A 17,214-nucleotide genomic window follows, 5' to 3' on the forward strand; every position below is an offset into this window, starting at 1 on the left:
ACTGCTATTTATTTATCATTAAAGGGGTTTATAAATCCAAGTGTATTGTACACAAGTTCAATTTGTTTATATCACATAACACCTTGTAGCTCATACATGTTTCATTCATTATTAGCCAATACGGCACCCCCTTTTGTAGATTATTATATAAATATGCCTACCTCTGGAGTATAGGTGTCATTATACACCATTGTCCAGAGGATATATGGGTCTGCTTATCCCTCCACTTGTGGTGTAAATAATCCACCAGGGATCTTATTTAAATTATATAGATAGGTGACATTTAGCGTGTATATATTCCCTGTAATATCCATCTTCTGGATACCGCCTGCTAGAAGATATAGGGTTAACTTAGGGCGAACACACCTCTAAGGAATCTCATATGCGTTTATTGTATTTTGTTGTTTTTAATTACCAGCATTAGTATAAATTTACCATTGCCAGTTCCGGACTTGCGTTCCATACACCGTGGAACGCAAGATACAGGAAGGACTGTGTGAGACGCCTATGGCGGGGCGGACCTTCGTGACGCGTTATCCTATGTGACCGATCACGTACGCCCACAAGGAAAACGGATGCCGCACTAACCTCTTCCGGCGGGGCAAAACATCCATGGATGGGATGGATGCTTCCGCCGGAAATCTGGGCGGAAGTACAGTGCGTTCCACACGGTTGGAACGCACAGTGCTAAAATAAGATATTAAGGTATCTTCTGGATCTTTTGCAATGTTTAAACACATGTTCTTTTATGATGTGCACCTCAAGTGTATTTCTCTCCGGTATTGACACATTTTAGCTAGAATACAGTTGTGACTATTTTAATGTAATCCCGCCCAGGAAGGGGCGGATGCCTTCACCATACCAGGTATAAATAGAAGGTATGGAACAGCTCACATACACCTTGACAAAGACTGAATCAGTTGAAACGCGTTGGTGGAGTATGTGAGAATTTTGGAACACCACTGATACCAGTTCTTCCAGCCAGTTTAGCGGTGAGATACCCCGGGTTAAACATCTTATGTTACTGTTGTACTGTGCTGCATTCCATCTGTTTTGCTGGTCTCCTATTTGTGGTGAATTACCCAAAAAAATTTAAAGTAATTTTACAATAAATGTATATGAATCTTCACACGTCCCTTCGTGTTTATGCTTAATACCGAGCCTAATACGAAGCCAGGAAGTGTATGAAGACGGGATGAGGACCAACTGAAAAAGAAACCGTTATATGGAAGAACGGCGTCTTTCAAAGTAAGCACGAATGTGAGCATTAATTTTAATAAAGATTGCACGAGATTATCCAAGACACCACTTGTACCAGGTGAAAGACACCTTTATATGTTTTTTTCTGGGATACTTTGAAGTAAGCACACATGTGAGGAGCTTGCTTTTTCCTCAAACACCAGGGTGAACCTTTACAGATGGAAACACACTCGTAAAGCCACCACAGTATAAGGAATCCTGGAAGAAGTCACCTCCTTATTACCCATTGACTCTGGGATTTTAAATTGATTCTCTGTATACCATTTGTGTTTTTCTTTCACATATTACCTTATGGACTTGGATCTATATGAGAACCATTAATAAGAAGTTTTTGGACTCTTCCAGCGTTCTCCTATGGACATTTGACCATTGCAGCAACTCATCACGGTAACCGCACAGTGCTTGCGCCACCAGCGGGCTCCTATCCCACTGTTTGTTATTGTAATTTTTTCAGGTGTATGTGGTGACACACCAGGATAGGATCCCACTAAAGGCAGCAGCTAGAGTGCGCAGGAATTTACCTTATATAAGTCGTAGTAATTTGTTTTCACCTTAAGGTATTCTCCAGCTGCACCACAGACATGTTTTCACATAGGGATGTAAGGAGGGAAAAATTAGAAGAAATATTTCAGGACCATGTAGATTCCATCCACTGTGTAGATGAAGATCTAGAGGGAATGATGGATAAGCTACAGAATGCTTTATTGAAAGAAGGTAAAATATGGTGGGAACTGATTTCCTTAGAGAGATATATCTCTGAAGAGATCATCCCCAGAGGTCTGCGAATAGATAAATTACCCTCTTTTCAAAACAGATCCTCACCATTTGAAGTAGAATGGATGAGAATCCTAGACTCCTGCTCTCTCTCCCTAATGAGACTCTTGGTACGAGAGAGAACAAAGGAGTTAAAAGATATTGAGACCGAAATTGACTCTCTAAAGAGCTTGATAGAACCGTTTAAGGATCTTGCGGATTATAAAGAGATGGAATTAGGTATTGTGGAGAAAGTGAGATACAATGAAAAGGAACTCATGCAGAAAAAGAAGAAGAAATACCTACGTGATGTCACCGATTTTAAAGAGGGAAAACAACACCTCATTACTAGATAGGAGAAGAATTTCTTTGGACTACAGAGACCTATAGGAAGGAATTATGACAATAGAGTCAGATTTAATGAGAAACATCAATATAAAGAGAACAGGAAAGAAGAAGAAAAAAGAAAATCATGGGTTAACTCGAGGAGAAATTCCGAACAATGGAGAAGATACCCTTCCCCTAAAAGAAATCTGTATAGAGGAGAAAGAAGATGATCATGGAGAGAAAGAACCCCCAGTACATCAAGGAATACATATCGAACTGAAAGAAGAAAATCTTGGAGGGAGAGATACCAACCCAGGAGGAGAGAGAGGAGTATTCATCATCAGGAACGGGATCCAAAAGAATACAACAGGAGAAGAGAGAGAAGTATTCATCATCAGAAAAGTGATCGGAAGGAATACACCAGGTATGGTGGGCAAAGATCCCAAAATAGGACCACCTACCACCACAAAGAAAATGGCGAGGGGGAAGTTTTTTTAGGATAAAACCCGCCCCGAAAACCAAAAGAGGGAGACGTGGCGGGAAGAAAGAAGAGAAGGAGGGGGACCCACCTCTGAGGGGAAGGAAGAAAAAGAGAAAGAAGAAAATGAAGAAAATCAATGGAGACAATGGCAATCCCCAGACAGATTCAGAGAATCATGAGAAAAAAGAACAAGGGTATGTCAGGATCTTCAACTTAAGTAATTATAAACTTTCGGAAGAGGAAGAAAGGGTTTTATCCAGAGGTCTCAAATTTGCCCCATCGTCAAAAATGGACAACTTTGAGGTGTATGTGGACCTGCAAAGGTTCATACGTAAAATAACCCTCAAGAAATTATTTGAAGAACAACCAGTACAAGAAGAGGGAGAACACAGTATCTTTAAACCAAAGTCCATCTTCTATCCAGCACACAAAAAAGGCTGTTTCGTAGAGACCTTCGAAAAAGCCGTTAAAGAAGATCTTGAACAGGAGATTCCTTGGAAGAATGGATCCAGAAACCTAAAATAAGAAGGAAAGGGAAGCGTTGAAGAACCTCAAAGAACAATCCACGATCATAATAAAGCCTGCTGACAAGGGGGGCGGTATTGTCATCTTGAATTTGAAGGATTATGAAGAAGAGGTCATGAGGCAGTTAGGAGATGAACAGACATATAAGAGGCTAAGAGGGAACCCCTCTGAGCAGATAAGGAAGAAACTTACCATCTTTTTGGACAAATATAAACATTTTGATACCATTACAGAGAAGAATTACAAGTACATGCTTATTCAAAATCCTTCTATACCAGTGTTTTACATTCTACCAAAGGTACACAAGAACATGGAAAAACCGCCTGGAAGACCCATAGCAGCTGGGACTGAATCCCTAATGTCGAACTTATCGCAGTTCATAGACCATCTGTTACAACCTTTGCTCATAAAGACACCATCCTACCTTAAAGACTCCACAGACCTAATTAGAAAACTAGAACTCTTGAAGTGGAGATCGGATTACCATCTAGTAACTGCCGATGTTTCATCACTGTATACCATCATTAACCATGCAGATGGTTTGGACTCAGTATCCTACTTTACATCAAAGGAACCCCACTTAAACTCAGTTCGAGATTTTATTTTAGAAGGAATAGAACTGATCTTGAAGAACAATTTTTTCGTTCATAACCAATCCTACTACCTGCAAATAAATGGGACGGCTATGGGTACCAGGTTCGCCCCATGTTACGCCAATTTGTTCATGGCCAAATGGGAACAGGAAGTCATGGACACTTGGGGTGGCGAAGGAGCGGACCTGGTTACCTGGGTTCGGTACATAGATGATATTTTCTTTGTATGGCGTGGTACAGACTCCTCATTACAGGATTTTTGCCAGATTATTAATAATAAGAAGAAGAACATTACACTCACTTTTGACACCAGTATGACATCAGTCCATTTCTTGGATCTTGAGATTTTTGTAGAGGGAGGAACGCTACATACACGCACATACACGAAACCCACGGATTGTAATTAATTCATACCTTCCAATAGCAACCATCATAGGAACTGGTTAACATCGGCACCCAAAGGTCAATTCCATCGGATTAGGAAGAATTGTTCAAGACTGGAGGATTATCAAGAATCTGAAAGAACAATTCAAAGCCAAGGGATACACGGCCGAGGTATTGGAAACCCCCTTTCAAGAATATCTCACCAGTAATAGAAAGGATCTCTTGGAACCTAAGAAGGAAATGGAAAACCCTTCAGAAGATATGGGTATACCGTTTATTACAAAATACAACAGTCAGCACAAGCAGATGGAGTCCATAATTAGGAAACATTGGAATATTCTCCTACGAGACCCGGTGTTGAAAGGAATCCTGAGGGAGAAACCTAGATTCATATATAGGAAGGCGGATAATCTTAAGAATCATTTAGTTAAGAGTGTGATACAAGATAAAAAGAAACCAGGTACTATCATGACCAAGGGCTTTCATAGATGTGGGACCTGCAGTATGTGCAGAAAATGTAAAAGTCCCACTTCTAAAATCACAGAGTATACCTCCACCGCCAATGGAAGAATTGGACAGATTCAACAGTTCATTACTTGCAATAGTAATCACGTGGTATACCTCATTACTTGTTCTTGTAAGAAACAATATGTCGGAAGGACTAGTAGAAAATTGAGAGAACGGATGGCCGAACACGTTCGGAATATAAAGAAAGGTGTTACTACACATGGGGTTTCAGCCCATTTTAAGGATCAGCATCAGTGCCAACTTGCGGATTTGATTTCCTTCTGTGGGATACATATCATAAAGGGAAATTGGAGGAAAAATAATATGGAGGAGGAACTTGCCAAGAGAGAAATGCGGAGTATTTTTGAGATGGGTACTCTACATCCAGCAGGCCTCAACCTAGATTTTGAGACAAAGTGGTTTCTATAACCATTCTCTCAGACCTCTCACCTAGAGTTTCTTGGGAACCTAGAATTTGAGACAAAGTGGTCTTCATAACTTAACCAACCATTCTCCCAGACTTCTCGCCTAAAGTATTTTGGGAAAAGTAAGAAAATAGAACCAAAATCTCTTCAGGAGTATAATTCAGACATACTCCTACAGTATAAAGTTATACAACTCTATATGGGAACTATTTAGTATGGTCTCCAAATCTTGAGACTACCCACACTGCTATTTATTTATCATTAAAGGGGTTTATAAATCCAAGTGTATTGTACACAAGTTCAATTTGTTTATATCACATAACACCTTGTAGCTCATACATGTTTCATTCATTATTAGCCAATACGGCACCCCCTTTTGTAGATTATTATATAAATATGCCTACCTCTGGAGTATAGGTGTCATTATACACCATTGTCCAGAGGATATATGGGTCTGCTTATCCCTCCACTTGTGGTGTAAATAATCCACCAGGGATCTTATTTAAATTATATAGATAGGTGACATTTAGCATGTATATATTCCCTGTAATATCCATCTTCTGGATACCGCTTGCTAGAAGATATAGGGTTAACTTAGGGCGACCACACCTCTAAGGAATCTCATATGCGTTTATTGTATTTTGTTGTTTTTAATTACCAGCATTAGTATAAATTTACCATTGCCAGTTCCGGACTTGCGTTCCATACACCGTGGAACGCAAGATACAGGAAGGACTGTGTGAGACGCCTATGGCGGGGCGGACCTTTGTGACGCTTTATCCCATGTGACCGATCACGTACGCCCACAAGGAAAACGGATGCCGCACTAACCTCTTCCGGCGGGGCAAAACATCCATGGATGGGATGGATGCTTCCGCCGGAAATCTGGGCGGAAGTACAGTGCGTTCCGCACAGCGCTAAAATCAGATATTAAGGTATCTTCGGGATCTTTTGCAATGTTTAAACACATGTTCTTTTATGATGTGCACCTCAAGTGTATTTCTCTCCGGTATTGACACATTTTAGCTAGAATACAGTTGTGACTATTTTAATGTAATCCCGCCCAGGAAGGGGCGGATACCTTCACCATACCAGGTATAAATAGAAGGTATGGAACAGCTCACATACACCTTGACAAAGACTGAATCAGTTGAAACGCGTTGGTAAAGAATGTGAGAATTTTGGAACACCACTGATACCAGTTCTTCCAGCCAGTTTAGCGGTGAGATACCCCGGGTTAAACATCTTATGTTACTGTTGTACTGTGCTGCATTCCATCTGTTTTGCTGGTCTCCTATTTGTGGTGAATTACCAAAAAAAATTTAAAGTAATTTTACAATAAATTTATATGAATCTTCACACGTCCCTTCGTGTTTATGCTTTATACCGAGCCTAATACGAAGCCAGGAAGTGTATGAAGACGGGGTGAGGACCAACTGAAAAAGAAACCGTTATATGGAAGAACGGCGTCTTTCAAAGTAAGCACGAATGTGAGCATTAATTTTAATAAAGATTGCACGAGATTATCCAAGACACCACTTGTACCAGGTGAAAGACACTGCACGTTCAGATGCTTTAAAGAAACCTTTATATGTTTTTTCTGGGATACTTTGAAGTAAGCACACATGTGAGGAGCTTGCTTTTTCCTCAAACACCAGGGTGAACCTTTACAGATAGAAACACACTCGTAAAGCCACCACAGTATAAGGAATCCTGGAAGAAGTCATCTCCTTATTACCCATTGACTCTGGGATTTTAAATTGATTCTCTGTATACCATTTGTGTTTTTCTTTCACATATTACCTTATGGACTTGGATCTATATGAGAACCATTAATAAGAAGTTTTTGGACTCTTCCAGCGTTCTCCTATGGACATTTGACCATTGCGGCAACTCATCACGGTAACCGCACAGTGCTTGCGCCACCAGCGGGCTCCTATCCCACTGTTTGTTATTGGAATTCTTTTCAGGTGTATGTGGTGACACACCAGGATAGGATCCCACTAAAGGCAGCAGCTAGAGTGCGCAGGAATTTACCTTATATAAGTCGTAGTAAAAAGGTGGCTCTCCCGTCTCCTAACACGGCAGCCCTTAAGGACCCTGCTGGATTGCCGGTACCGAAATCGTTGAAGGCCCATTCTACCAGAAAGGAGGGCGTGTCCTGGGCGGCTGTGGGGGGTCTCGGCATTACAACTCTGCCGAGCAGCTACTTGGTCGGGTTCAAACACTTTTGCAAAGTTTTACAAGTTTGATACCCTGGCCGAGGAGGACCTCATGTTTGGTCAATCGGTGCTGCAGAGTCATCCGCACTCTCCCGCCCGTCCTAGAGCTTTGGTATAATCCCCATGGCTCTAATGGTGACCCCCAGCATCCTCTAGGACGTATGAGAAAATAGGATTTTAATACCAACCGGTAAATCCTTTTCTCTTAGTCCGTAGAGGATGCTGGGCGCCCCCTTCCCAGTGCATACTGTATCTGCAGTTATTAGTTATGGTTACACACAGGTTGTGTTACGTTTATAGTCAGCCTGTTGCTGACATTGTTCATGTTGTTGACTTGGAGTTCTGTTGAATGCCACGTTGTACGGCGTGTTTGAGGTGTGAGCTGGTATGTATCTCACCTAAGTTTAACAATAAATCTTTTCCTCTAAATGTCTGTCTCCCTGGGCACAGTTCCTATAACTGGGGTCTGGGGGAGGGGCATAGAGGGAGGAGCCAGTTTACACCCTTTCAAGGTCTTGAAGTGCCCATGTCTCCTGCGGATCCCATCTATACCCCATGGTTCTAATGGTGACCCCAGCATCCTTTACGGACTAAGAGAAAAGGTATTAAAATCCTATTTTACCCATACTTGCCGACTTTCTGGCTGCTCTCTCTGGGAGAGAGCAGCCAGGTCGGCTCAGCAGGGGGGCGGGCAGTGATGGGGTGTGCAGAGGGGGGCGGGACAGAGGCGTGATGGGGCGTGGCAGAGGCGGAACGGGGTGTGGCTGCGGGATCGCATCACGTAAGCCACGCCCCCGCTGTGTAATGCCGCTATTACCGGCATTATACAGCAGGGGGCGTGGCTATGATGACGCGATTCAACAAGAATCGCGTCATCGCCTGCCCGGACCGACCACTTTACTCGCTAAGTGGGCGGCCGGGCAGTGGGGAACCCCTGCAATCGGGAGACTTGCCTGTTCTTCATGGGACCCCTTTCAGTGCGTGGTCCAGATAAATGCGTTTTCTTTTTTTGCCAAGTACGTGGATTACAAAAAAGAAGAGGACCAATCTACACTGGATTTTGGTGAGTATAATTTTATTTTCAGGTACACAGTGGATTCTACTTGGTGAAGGGGACCGAACCTCGTGTGAACATAGGTAAGTATGTATGTATGTTGGTGTGCATGTATGCAATAAAGTTTTACTTTCACGGTGTGCGTGTACTGTTTTTATTTGGGTATTTTTTTGCAGTAGAACTACAGGTACCAGCGGGCCTGTTTCCCCCCCGCATGCTGGTACTTGTGGTTCTCCAAGTACCAGCTTGCGGGGGAGGCTTGCTGGGACTTGTAGTTCTGCTACAAAAAACAATATTCTTTCATTGTCACTTGGCTATCAGCCTCCCATCCGCAGCCCATGGATGGGGGGGACAGCCTCAGGCTTCACCCCTGGCCCTTGGGTGGCTGGAGGGGGGAACCCCTTGATTTAAGGGGTCAGAGGTGACTAGTTAGTGATTTAATGCCAGGGCCACAGGGACCAATATAAAAGTGTCCCCCGGCTGTGGCATTATCTCTCTGACTAGTGGAGCCCGGTGCTGGTGTTAAAAATACAGGGGACCCCTACGCTTTTTGTCCCCCATATTTTTGGCACCAGGACCGGATGCAGAGCCCGGTGCTGGTTGTGAAAATACGGGGGATCCCCTGTCATTTTCCCCCCCGTATTTTTACAACCAGGACCGGCTCAAAGAGCCCGAGGCTGGTTATGCTTAGGAGGGGGGACCCCACGCATTTTTTTTCTTGATTTTAACCCATTCCCACCCCTTCCCACTGAAAACCATGCTCTGATCTCTCCATATTATTTTAGTCAGTTAAAAAAAAATATATTCTTTTAAAAAATATATAAATAATACTTGTGTCTCCTAATAGACAAACCAAGTACATAATCCCTTGTAATATAAATAGATATGTTATTAGCAATAAAAAAACACAAAAAAACCCATGTTTTTTCATTTTTTTATTAGATTCCGCCAGCAAAGTGAGGCGGAATGAAATTGACGAAATTACTGTCGAAAAGCACTGTTGTCGAATCGACATTCTTCATATTGAATATACTTTTGTCGAAAAGCCGCATTTTTACCATTGCAGACATGTCGAATTTGACAACTGTCGAATTTCAAAAAGTCGAATCTGAAACGTTTTTTTGTCAAAGTACTGTATTGCATTGTCGAAAAAAAATTTGTGTCGAAAATGCCCCGTTTTTCGACATTTGCGGCAATTCGACCGCAATTGCAATTACCCCATAAAGTCAAATGGGCACTTTAGATAAAACACCCCGTCAGTATTAAACACAGAGTTGAACGCAAGTCAGCCATACTTACACCACCATTGCGTGCGTGGAGAAAAATGTGATGTTTTTTGCAAAATGGGAGTAAACTGCTAATTAAAAAAAGCGCAATAAAATACCCATATGCATATCTGTATACTACTGTATTTCAGAGAAGTACCGTATATACTCGAGTATAAGCCGACTTTTTCAGCACTTTTTTTTTGTGCTGAAAAAGCACCCTCGACTTATACTCGAGTCAGTGCAGGGAAGGAGTGGGGACATGTAGGGCAGTCAGTGCAGTGTGAAGGAGGGACACGGAGGGCACAGCGCACGCCTCTCCTGTGTCCCTCCTGCGTCTCCGGCAGCAGCGGCGGGTTTATTAGAGGAAGTACCTATTTGTGAGCTCTGATTGGCTCACGAACCGGCACTTCATTTAACAGACCCGCCGTGGCCGCCGGAGACGCAGGAGGGACACAGGAGAGGCGCGCGCTGTGCCCTCCGTGTCCCTCCTTCACAAGACAGCGCGGGAGCGGCGGAAGGTAAGTACCGTAACTGGCACTGGGGGAGCGCATATCTGGCACAATTAGGGTGCGTATCTGGCACTATGAGGGGGCATATCTGGCACTATGAGGGCATATCTGGCACTGAGGGGGCATATCTGGCACTGTGGGTGCATATCTGGCAGTGTGAGGACATATCTGGCACTGTGGGGGCATATCTGGCACTGTAGGGGCATATCTGGCACTGTGGGGGGATATCTGGCAGTGTGACGGCTGTGTACGGCTAGAGCTGCATTTCCCACCCTAGGCTTATACTCGAGTCAATAAGTTTTCCCATGTTTTTGTGGTAAAATTAGGTGCCTCGGCTTACATTCGGGTCAACTTATACTCGAGTATATACGGTACTCCTCTGCATAAGCAGCATATTCGCCTAGTTTACAAGTCTTAATCAACAGCATGTATTTGCACCTGCCCTGTGGAATGTGCAAAATATACTCCTCTTAACATAAACACGCCACTATTATACTTGCCCTACATTAGAACACCCCTATCCTCCCCATCGCTTGTCTCCAGTAATAATGGAGTCGTAAGTATAAAATGTAAGTAGGTTGTAATGTACTGTATACAATATGTGCACAATTAAATCAATGAAGAGACTCTTGGAACACTGGTGTAGTAATGACTCTGCATCAGCACCACAGAGAAAAAAAACATGTATATATTATTATTATTATTATTATTATTATTATTATATTTATTTTCAGTTTCTTAGCGCAGCATATTCCATTGCACTTTACAATTAGAAATAATAGTGGTAGAACAAAATTGGATAATAACAGACAGACATAAAAGATAGGAAAGTCCTGCTCGCATATATATGAGAAGAGCACATTTTTGTCTATAGTAAATGTAACTGTCTCCTTTATTTTAATTAGAGTGGATAAAGCAAGTAATTAATAATGACTTGTATCCTGTTTGTAATGTAGAAGGGGAAGCAGTCATCTCTGCCAGAGTTTTTGCTGAACTTTCTACAGAAGAAGTTTGGAGATGCTGCAATTGAATGGTCATATACATTGCATGAGACCTGCCGGGTTCAGATGACGAATGAGCAAATGCATTACTTTTATAAAGTCCTTATCGGTCAGGTGAGTAGAATTTGGAAACATGACAAGTGCATTAAGTGCTAGTGCAAATAAAAAGGAGAGTTATAGTAGAGTTACCTTTGTTAACTCTCTTTCTTCGAGGTTCATAGTGTCCGCAGGGAGAACATCAGGGTTGTAGGTGGTGGATGAGAGTAAGGGCACCAAACAGTTAAGCTTTCTGGCTTCAAGAATGCTCAGCTCCTCTCCCCTATTACCCCGCCTCCATGTTCAGGCAGGTCAGTTTCGAAAGGTGACGTTTGGCCCACTTTAGTGTTTTACCTACCTCTTGTCATTGCCCTTTTGCTGTGTGTGCTGCCTTGGTGATTGATATATGCCACTGTTGTTGCGTTTTCAGATTGAATTTGCACAGGCCTGCCTTGGAAAAAGCTGCGTGCCAGTGTCAATGCTTTGTATGCTGCCCTCAGTTCTAGTACATTGATTGGTAACTGAGACTCTGCCAGGCTCCATCTCCCTTGAAATAAGTGTTGCTCGGTTACAGCTACCCAACCCCAGTGTTTGCTGTGGGGCCACCAAGTTAATGATAGGCGAACCTCCAGAATCAGAATTATTATCTGCCATTTGATCTGATGAGGCTTGCCATTCCATTTGGCTAAAATCAACCTTTGTAAAGGGCGAGAGTGAAATTAGGCAAATTCTATCATGTAGAATGTAGATGCCATCAGGCCGAGTGAATTGATACCTGAGGATGGTGAAGGAACTGCTGTATTTTGTCCCTTAGTTCTGATATTTTGTTCATTGGTAGAAACAGTCATTGATTTTGAGAATCTAGCAGAGCTCCCAGATGTACCATCCTTTGGGACGGTATGAGTGATGACTTTTTCCAGTTGATCACCCAACTGTGACTTTGTATGAAAGCTATTGTTGTTTGTAATTTGCTGTGCAATACATTCTGTGAACTGCCCAGGAGCAGTATGTCGTCCACATAAGGAAGTATGCTGATTCCCTGACAATGCAGGTGTGCTGCCATGACTGCCATGACTTTTGTAAATATTCTGGGCGCTGTAGCCAGGTCAGATTGCAGCGCAAGTATTGTTGATGTGACAGAGCAATTGGTATATGCAGATATGCATCTTGTATGTCCAATGACACCATGAAATCGCTAGAACTATGGAGCGTAGGATTTACATGCGAAACCTGGAAACTTTCGCAAATCTGTTGAGTGATTTGAGATTGAGAATAGGTCTGTATGTTCCATTTGGCTTTGGCAAAAGAAACATGGACGAATAATAGCCCCTTTTTTTTTGAGGCTGAGGAACTGGCACTATTACTCTTGACTGGAGGAGTGCTTGGAGGAGTGAACCTCTTTTTGTAGTATCTGAGACTTTTCTGTGTCTGATGGAAGGCTCGTGCGAAAATACTGCTGAGGGGAACGTCCTTTGAAAGAGATGGCGTATCCGTGAGACTACCTCTTGCACGCAAGCATCTGAAGTGATCTTGATCTAGACTTGTGCGAAGTGAAGAAGTTGGCCTCCCACCCTGAGGTCCCCTAGGGGGAGGTCTGCCCCATCAGGCTGTGGGTTTATCAGGTTTTGCTGGGGGTTGTCTTGCTGCCCATGGCTGCTTAGTCTTGGAGTTAGTAGACTTTGAGGCTTTTGATTACATAGGAAATGTCTGTGGTATAGAAGCTGAAGAGAGAAAAGCTGTTTTGGCAGCTGCTAAGGATGCCACTATTTTGTTTAGTTCTTCTCCATACAGAACATCTCCCGTAAAGGGTAGTACTTCCAGAGTTTTCTTGGAGTCTAACGGCACTGCCAATGAGGTTCCTGTGTACAGTAGGTACAGGAGTAGCTGACTGACCAGGAGGTGTATAACATTTAGCACATAGTCCATCTAGTACAACATCCTGTGCAGATAACCCCACAGAGCACATTTTACATGAAAGCAATAATGGGGTTTCTGACTGCTTGCGACCTTTTGCCTTGTTAGACATAACTGCAAAATTTCTGTGTCGCACTCACACACTTTTATGGCAACAGTAACTGTATAACCAAGTGTAGAATGTGACAAAAGTAAGCAATTTAACTGCTGCTCAGAATAACCCTGAAAGCACCTGTCTCACAGGGTATAAGAAAAAGTGATAGTGATATCAATATACATATATATATATATATATATATATATATATATATTAGAGATGAGCGGATTCGGTTCTCAGAGAACCGAACCGTACCGAACTTCACCATTCAAGTCCGGTTCTGAGCCAAGCTTGGGTTTTCCTGCCTGACTCGGAAATCAGAACGAGGCAAAACATCATCATCCCGCTGTCGGATTCTCGCGGGGTTTGGATTCCATATAAGGAGACGCGCGTCCCCGCCATTTTCACTCCGGCATTGGAGAGTGTAGAGAGAGGACGTGTCTCCGTCTTCAGAGTCCCCTGTGGTAGTGTCTTGTGCTGTATTTGTCCAGTCACAATGTTTGTGTCCTCTTGTTGCCATATGCCCATTGCCGCTGTGTTGTGCTGCATCAGTTCAGTGGTTTTGTATTGTGGTGCATCAATCCAGTGGTAGTGTCCTGTGCATCAGTCATTCCAGTGACCAGGCAGTCACAGTGTTTGTGTCCTCTTGCTGCCATATGTCCATTGCTGCTGTGTTGTGCTGCATCAGTTCAGTGGTCATGTATTGTGCGGCATCAGTCCAGTGGTAGTGTCCTGTACTTCAGCCATCAGTCATTCCAGTGACCAGGCAGTCACAGTGGTATACGCTGCTGCTATATGTCCACTGCTGCCGTATAATATTAATAATAATAATAACAACAACAACAACAACAAGTGCCTTACAGTGTTGCTGTGTTGTGCTGTATCAGACCAGTGGTAGTGTCCTGGCCATCAATCATTCCAGTGACCAGGCAAACACAGTGGTATATGCCGCTGCTATATGTCTACTGCTGCCGTATAATAATAATAATAATAATAATAATAATAACAACAACAATTCCCTTACAGTGTTGCTGTGTTGTGCTGTATCAGACCAGTGGTAGTGTACTGGCCATCAGTCATTCCAGTGACCAGGCAGACACAGTGGTATACGCTGCTGCTATATGTCCACTGCTGCCGTATTATAATAATAATAATAACAACAACAACAACAACAACAACAACAACAACAACAACAACAAGTGCCTTACAGTGTTGCTGTGTTGTGCTGTATCAGACCAGTGGTAGTGTCCTGTGCATCAGTCATTCCAGTGACCAGGCAGACACAGTGGTATACACTGCTGCTATATGTCCACTGCTGCCGTATAATAATAATAATAATAATAATAATAATAATAATAATAATAACAACAACAAGTCCTTTACAGTGTTGCTGTGTTGTGCTGCACCAGATCAGTGGTAGTGTCCTGTGCATCAGCCAGTCCTGTGCCGCATATTGTGTTATATAACTCAAAAAAAATAATGGAGAACAAAAATTTGGAAGATAAAATAGGGAAAGATCAAGAGCCACTGCCTCCTAGTGCTGAAGCTGCTGCTACTAGCCATGACATAGACGATGAAATGCCATCATCGTCTGCCAAGGTCGATGCCCAATGTGATAGTAGAGGGCATGTAAAATCCAAAAAGCCAAAGTTCAGTAAAAAGACCCAAAAAAAGAAATTTAAATCATCTGAGGAGAAATGTAAACTTGCCAATATGCCATTTACGACACGTGGCAAGGAATGGCTGAGGCCCTGGCCTATGTTCATGACTAGTGGTTCAGCTTCACATGATGATGGAAGCACTCATAACTGAGGCCTTCACACTTATGTTGGTGTTAGACATGCATCCGGTATCCGCCATTAGTGCAGTGGGATTTAGACAATTGATGAAGGTATTGTGTCCCCGGTACCAAATCCCATCTAGATTCCACTTCACTAGGCAGGCGATACCGAGATTTTGCCATTTAATTCCAGTGATTTTGCCGTACTATTCCAGTGATTTTGCCATTTAATTCCAGTGATTTGGACGTATAATTCCAGTGATTTGGACGTATAATTCCAGTGATTTTACAGTTTAATTCCAGTGATTTTGCAGTATACTTCCAGTGATTTTGCCATTTAATTCCAGTGATTTGACACATAATTCCAGTGATTTGGACACATAATTCCAGTGGTAATTGTTTGTGTCGCTTGACTTAGTCATACAGCTACCTCATTGCATCTCTTCTTCATCTTTGCATGAGGTGCTGTTTGGGGCCTAGTTTTTGAAAAGTGCCATCCTGTCTGACAGTGCCGTATGAGTCCAGGGGTACTGCTGTATTAGTCCTGGGGTACTGCCGTATAAGTCCATCAATTGCAGAATTTTTTTTAAAAATGACAGGGGCGTGCAGGAGATGCTGTCAGTGGAACGAACAATTGCGGCCCACTCTCGACATTCAGCCACTGCGTAAGACTACTAGATGGGCCAGGTGGTTGTGTCGCTTAGCTTAGTCATACAGCAACCTCGATGCACCTTTTTTTCTTCTTTGCATCATGTGCTGTTTGGGGACTATTTTTTTTAAAGTGCCATACTGTCTGACACTTCCGTATATGTCCAGTGGTACTGCCATTTAATTCCAGTGATTTGGACGCATAATTCCAGTGATTTGGACGTATAATTCCAGTGAGTTTGCAGTATCATTACAGTGATTTGGCAGTATAATTCCAGTGATTTTGCCATTTAATTCCAGTGATTTTGCCATTTAATTCCAGTGATTTGGACGTATAATTCCAGTGATTTTGCAGTATAATTCCAGTGATTTTGCCATTTAATTCCAGTGATTTGGACATATAATTCCAGTGATTTTGCCATTTTATTCCAGTGATCCTGCCGTATAATTCCAGTAATCCTGCTGTATAATTACAGTAATTTGGACGTATAATTCCAGTGATTTGGCCATTTAATTCCAGTGATTTTGACATTTAATTCCAGTGATTTGGACATATAATTCCAGTGATTTGGACGTATAATTCCAGTGGGAATTGTTTGTGTTGCTTGGCTTAGTCATACAGCTACCTCATTGCACCTCTTCTACATCTTTGCATGAGATGCTGTTTGGGGCCTAGTTTTTGAAAAGTGTCATCTTGTCTGACACTGCAGTGCCGCTCCTAGATGGGCCAGGTGTTTGTGACGCACACTTGTGTCGCTTAGCTTGGTCATGCAGCCATCTCGGTGCAACTTTTAGGCCTAAAAACAATAGACTGGAAATGAGTGCAAATGAATGTTATTGAGGTTAATAATACTGTAGGAGCAAAATTACCCCCAAATGTTTTGATTTTAGCTGTTTTTATGGGTTTTTTTTAAAAATCATCCAGATCCAAAACCAAAACACGAAAGGGTGGTTTTGGCAAAGCCAAGCCAAAACCAAAACATGAAAGTGGAATTAGAATCAAAACACAAAACACGAAAAGTGTCAGCCGCATATCTCTAATATATATATATATATATGGTAAATAATTCAGAGGGGTATATGCAATTGCGGTCGAATTCCCGAAAATGTCGAAAAATGGGACATTTTCGCCCCAAAAAAAATTTGACAATGCAATTCAGTACTTTTCGTCAAAAAAACGGACTTTCAAAATTCGACTTTTTGAAATTCGACATTTGTCAAATTCGACATTTCTGCAATGATACAAATGCGGCAATTCGACAAAAGTATATTCAATTGAAGATTGTAAATTCGACAACAGTGCTTTTAGATAGTAAATTCGTCATTTTCAATCCGCCACACTTTGCTGGCGGAATCTAATAAAAAATTTTAAAAACATGTTTTTTTTGTTTTTTTTATTGGTAATAGCATATCTATTTATATTAGAAGGG

At 42.3% G+C, this 17,214-nt stretch overlaps 1 protein-coding gene across 2 annotated transcripts in view; it reads left to right on the top strand.

The window, feature by feature from the left end:
- The window catches only part of TSNAXIP1 (translin associated factor X interacting protein 1), a 485,291-nt gene that overhangs the window by 331,386 nt on the left and 136,691 nt on the right, over positions 1 to 17,214 (top strand). Inside the window, exon 12 of one of the 2 annotated variants that reach the window (XM_063945277.1) lies at positions 11,265 to 11,423. The exons of the other annotated variant lie outside the window; for it this stretch is intronic. Within the exon in view, the coding sequence (XP_063801347.1) occupies positions 11,265 to 11,423 (159 nt within the window). The remainder of the gene's footprint in view (positions 1 to 11,264; positions 11,424 to 17,214) is intronic. 2 annotated transcript variants of the gene reach the window in all.

The sequence above is a fragment of the Pseudophryne corroboree genome, chromosome 11 (genome assembly GCF_028390025.1).
Source record: "Pseudophryne corroboree isolate aPseCor3 chromosome 11, aPseCor3.hap2, whole genome shotgun sequence".
Taxonomy (NCBI): domain Eukaryota; kingdom Metazoa; phylum Chordata; class Amphibia; order Anura; family Myobatrachidae; genus Pseudophryne; species Pseudophryne corroboree.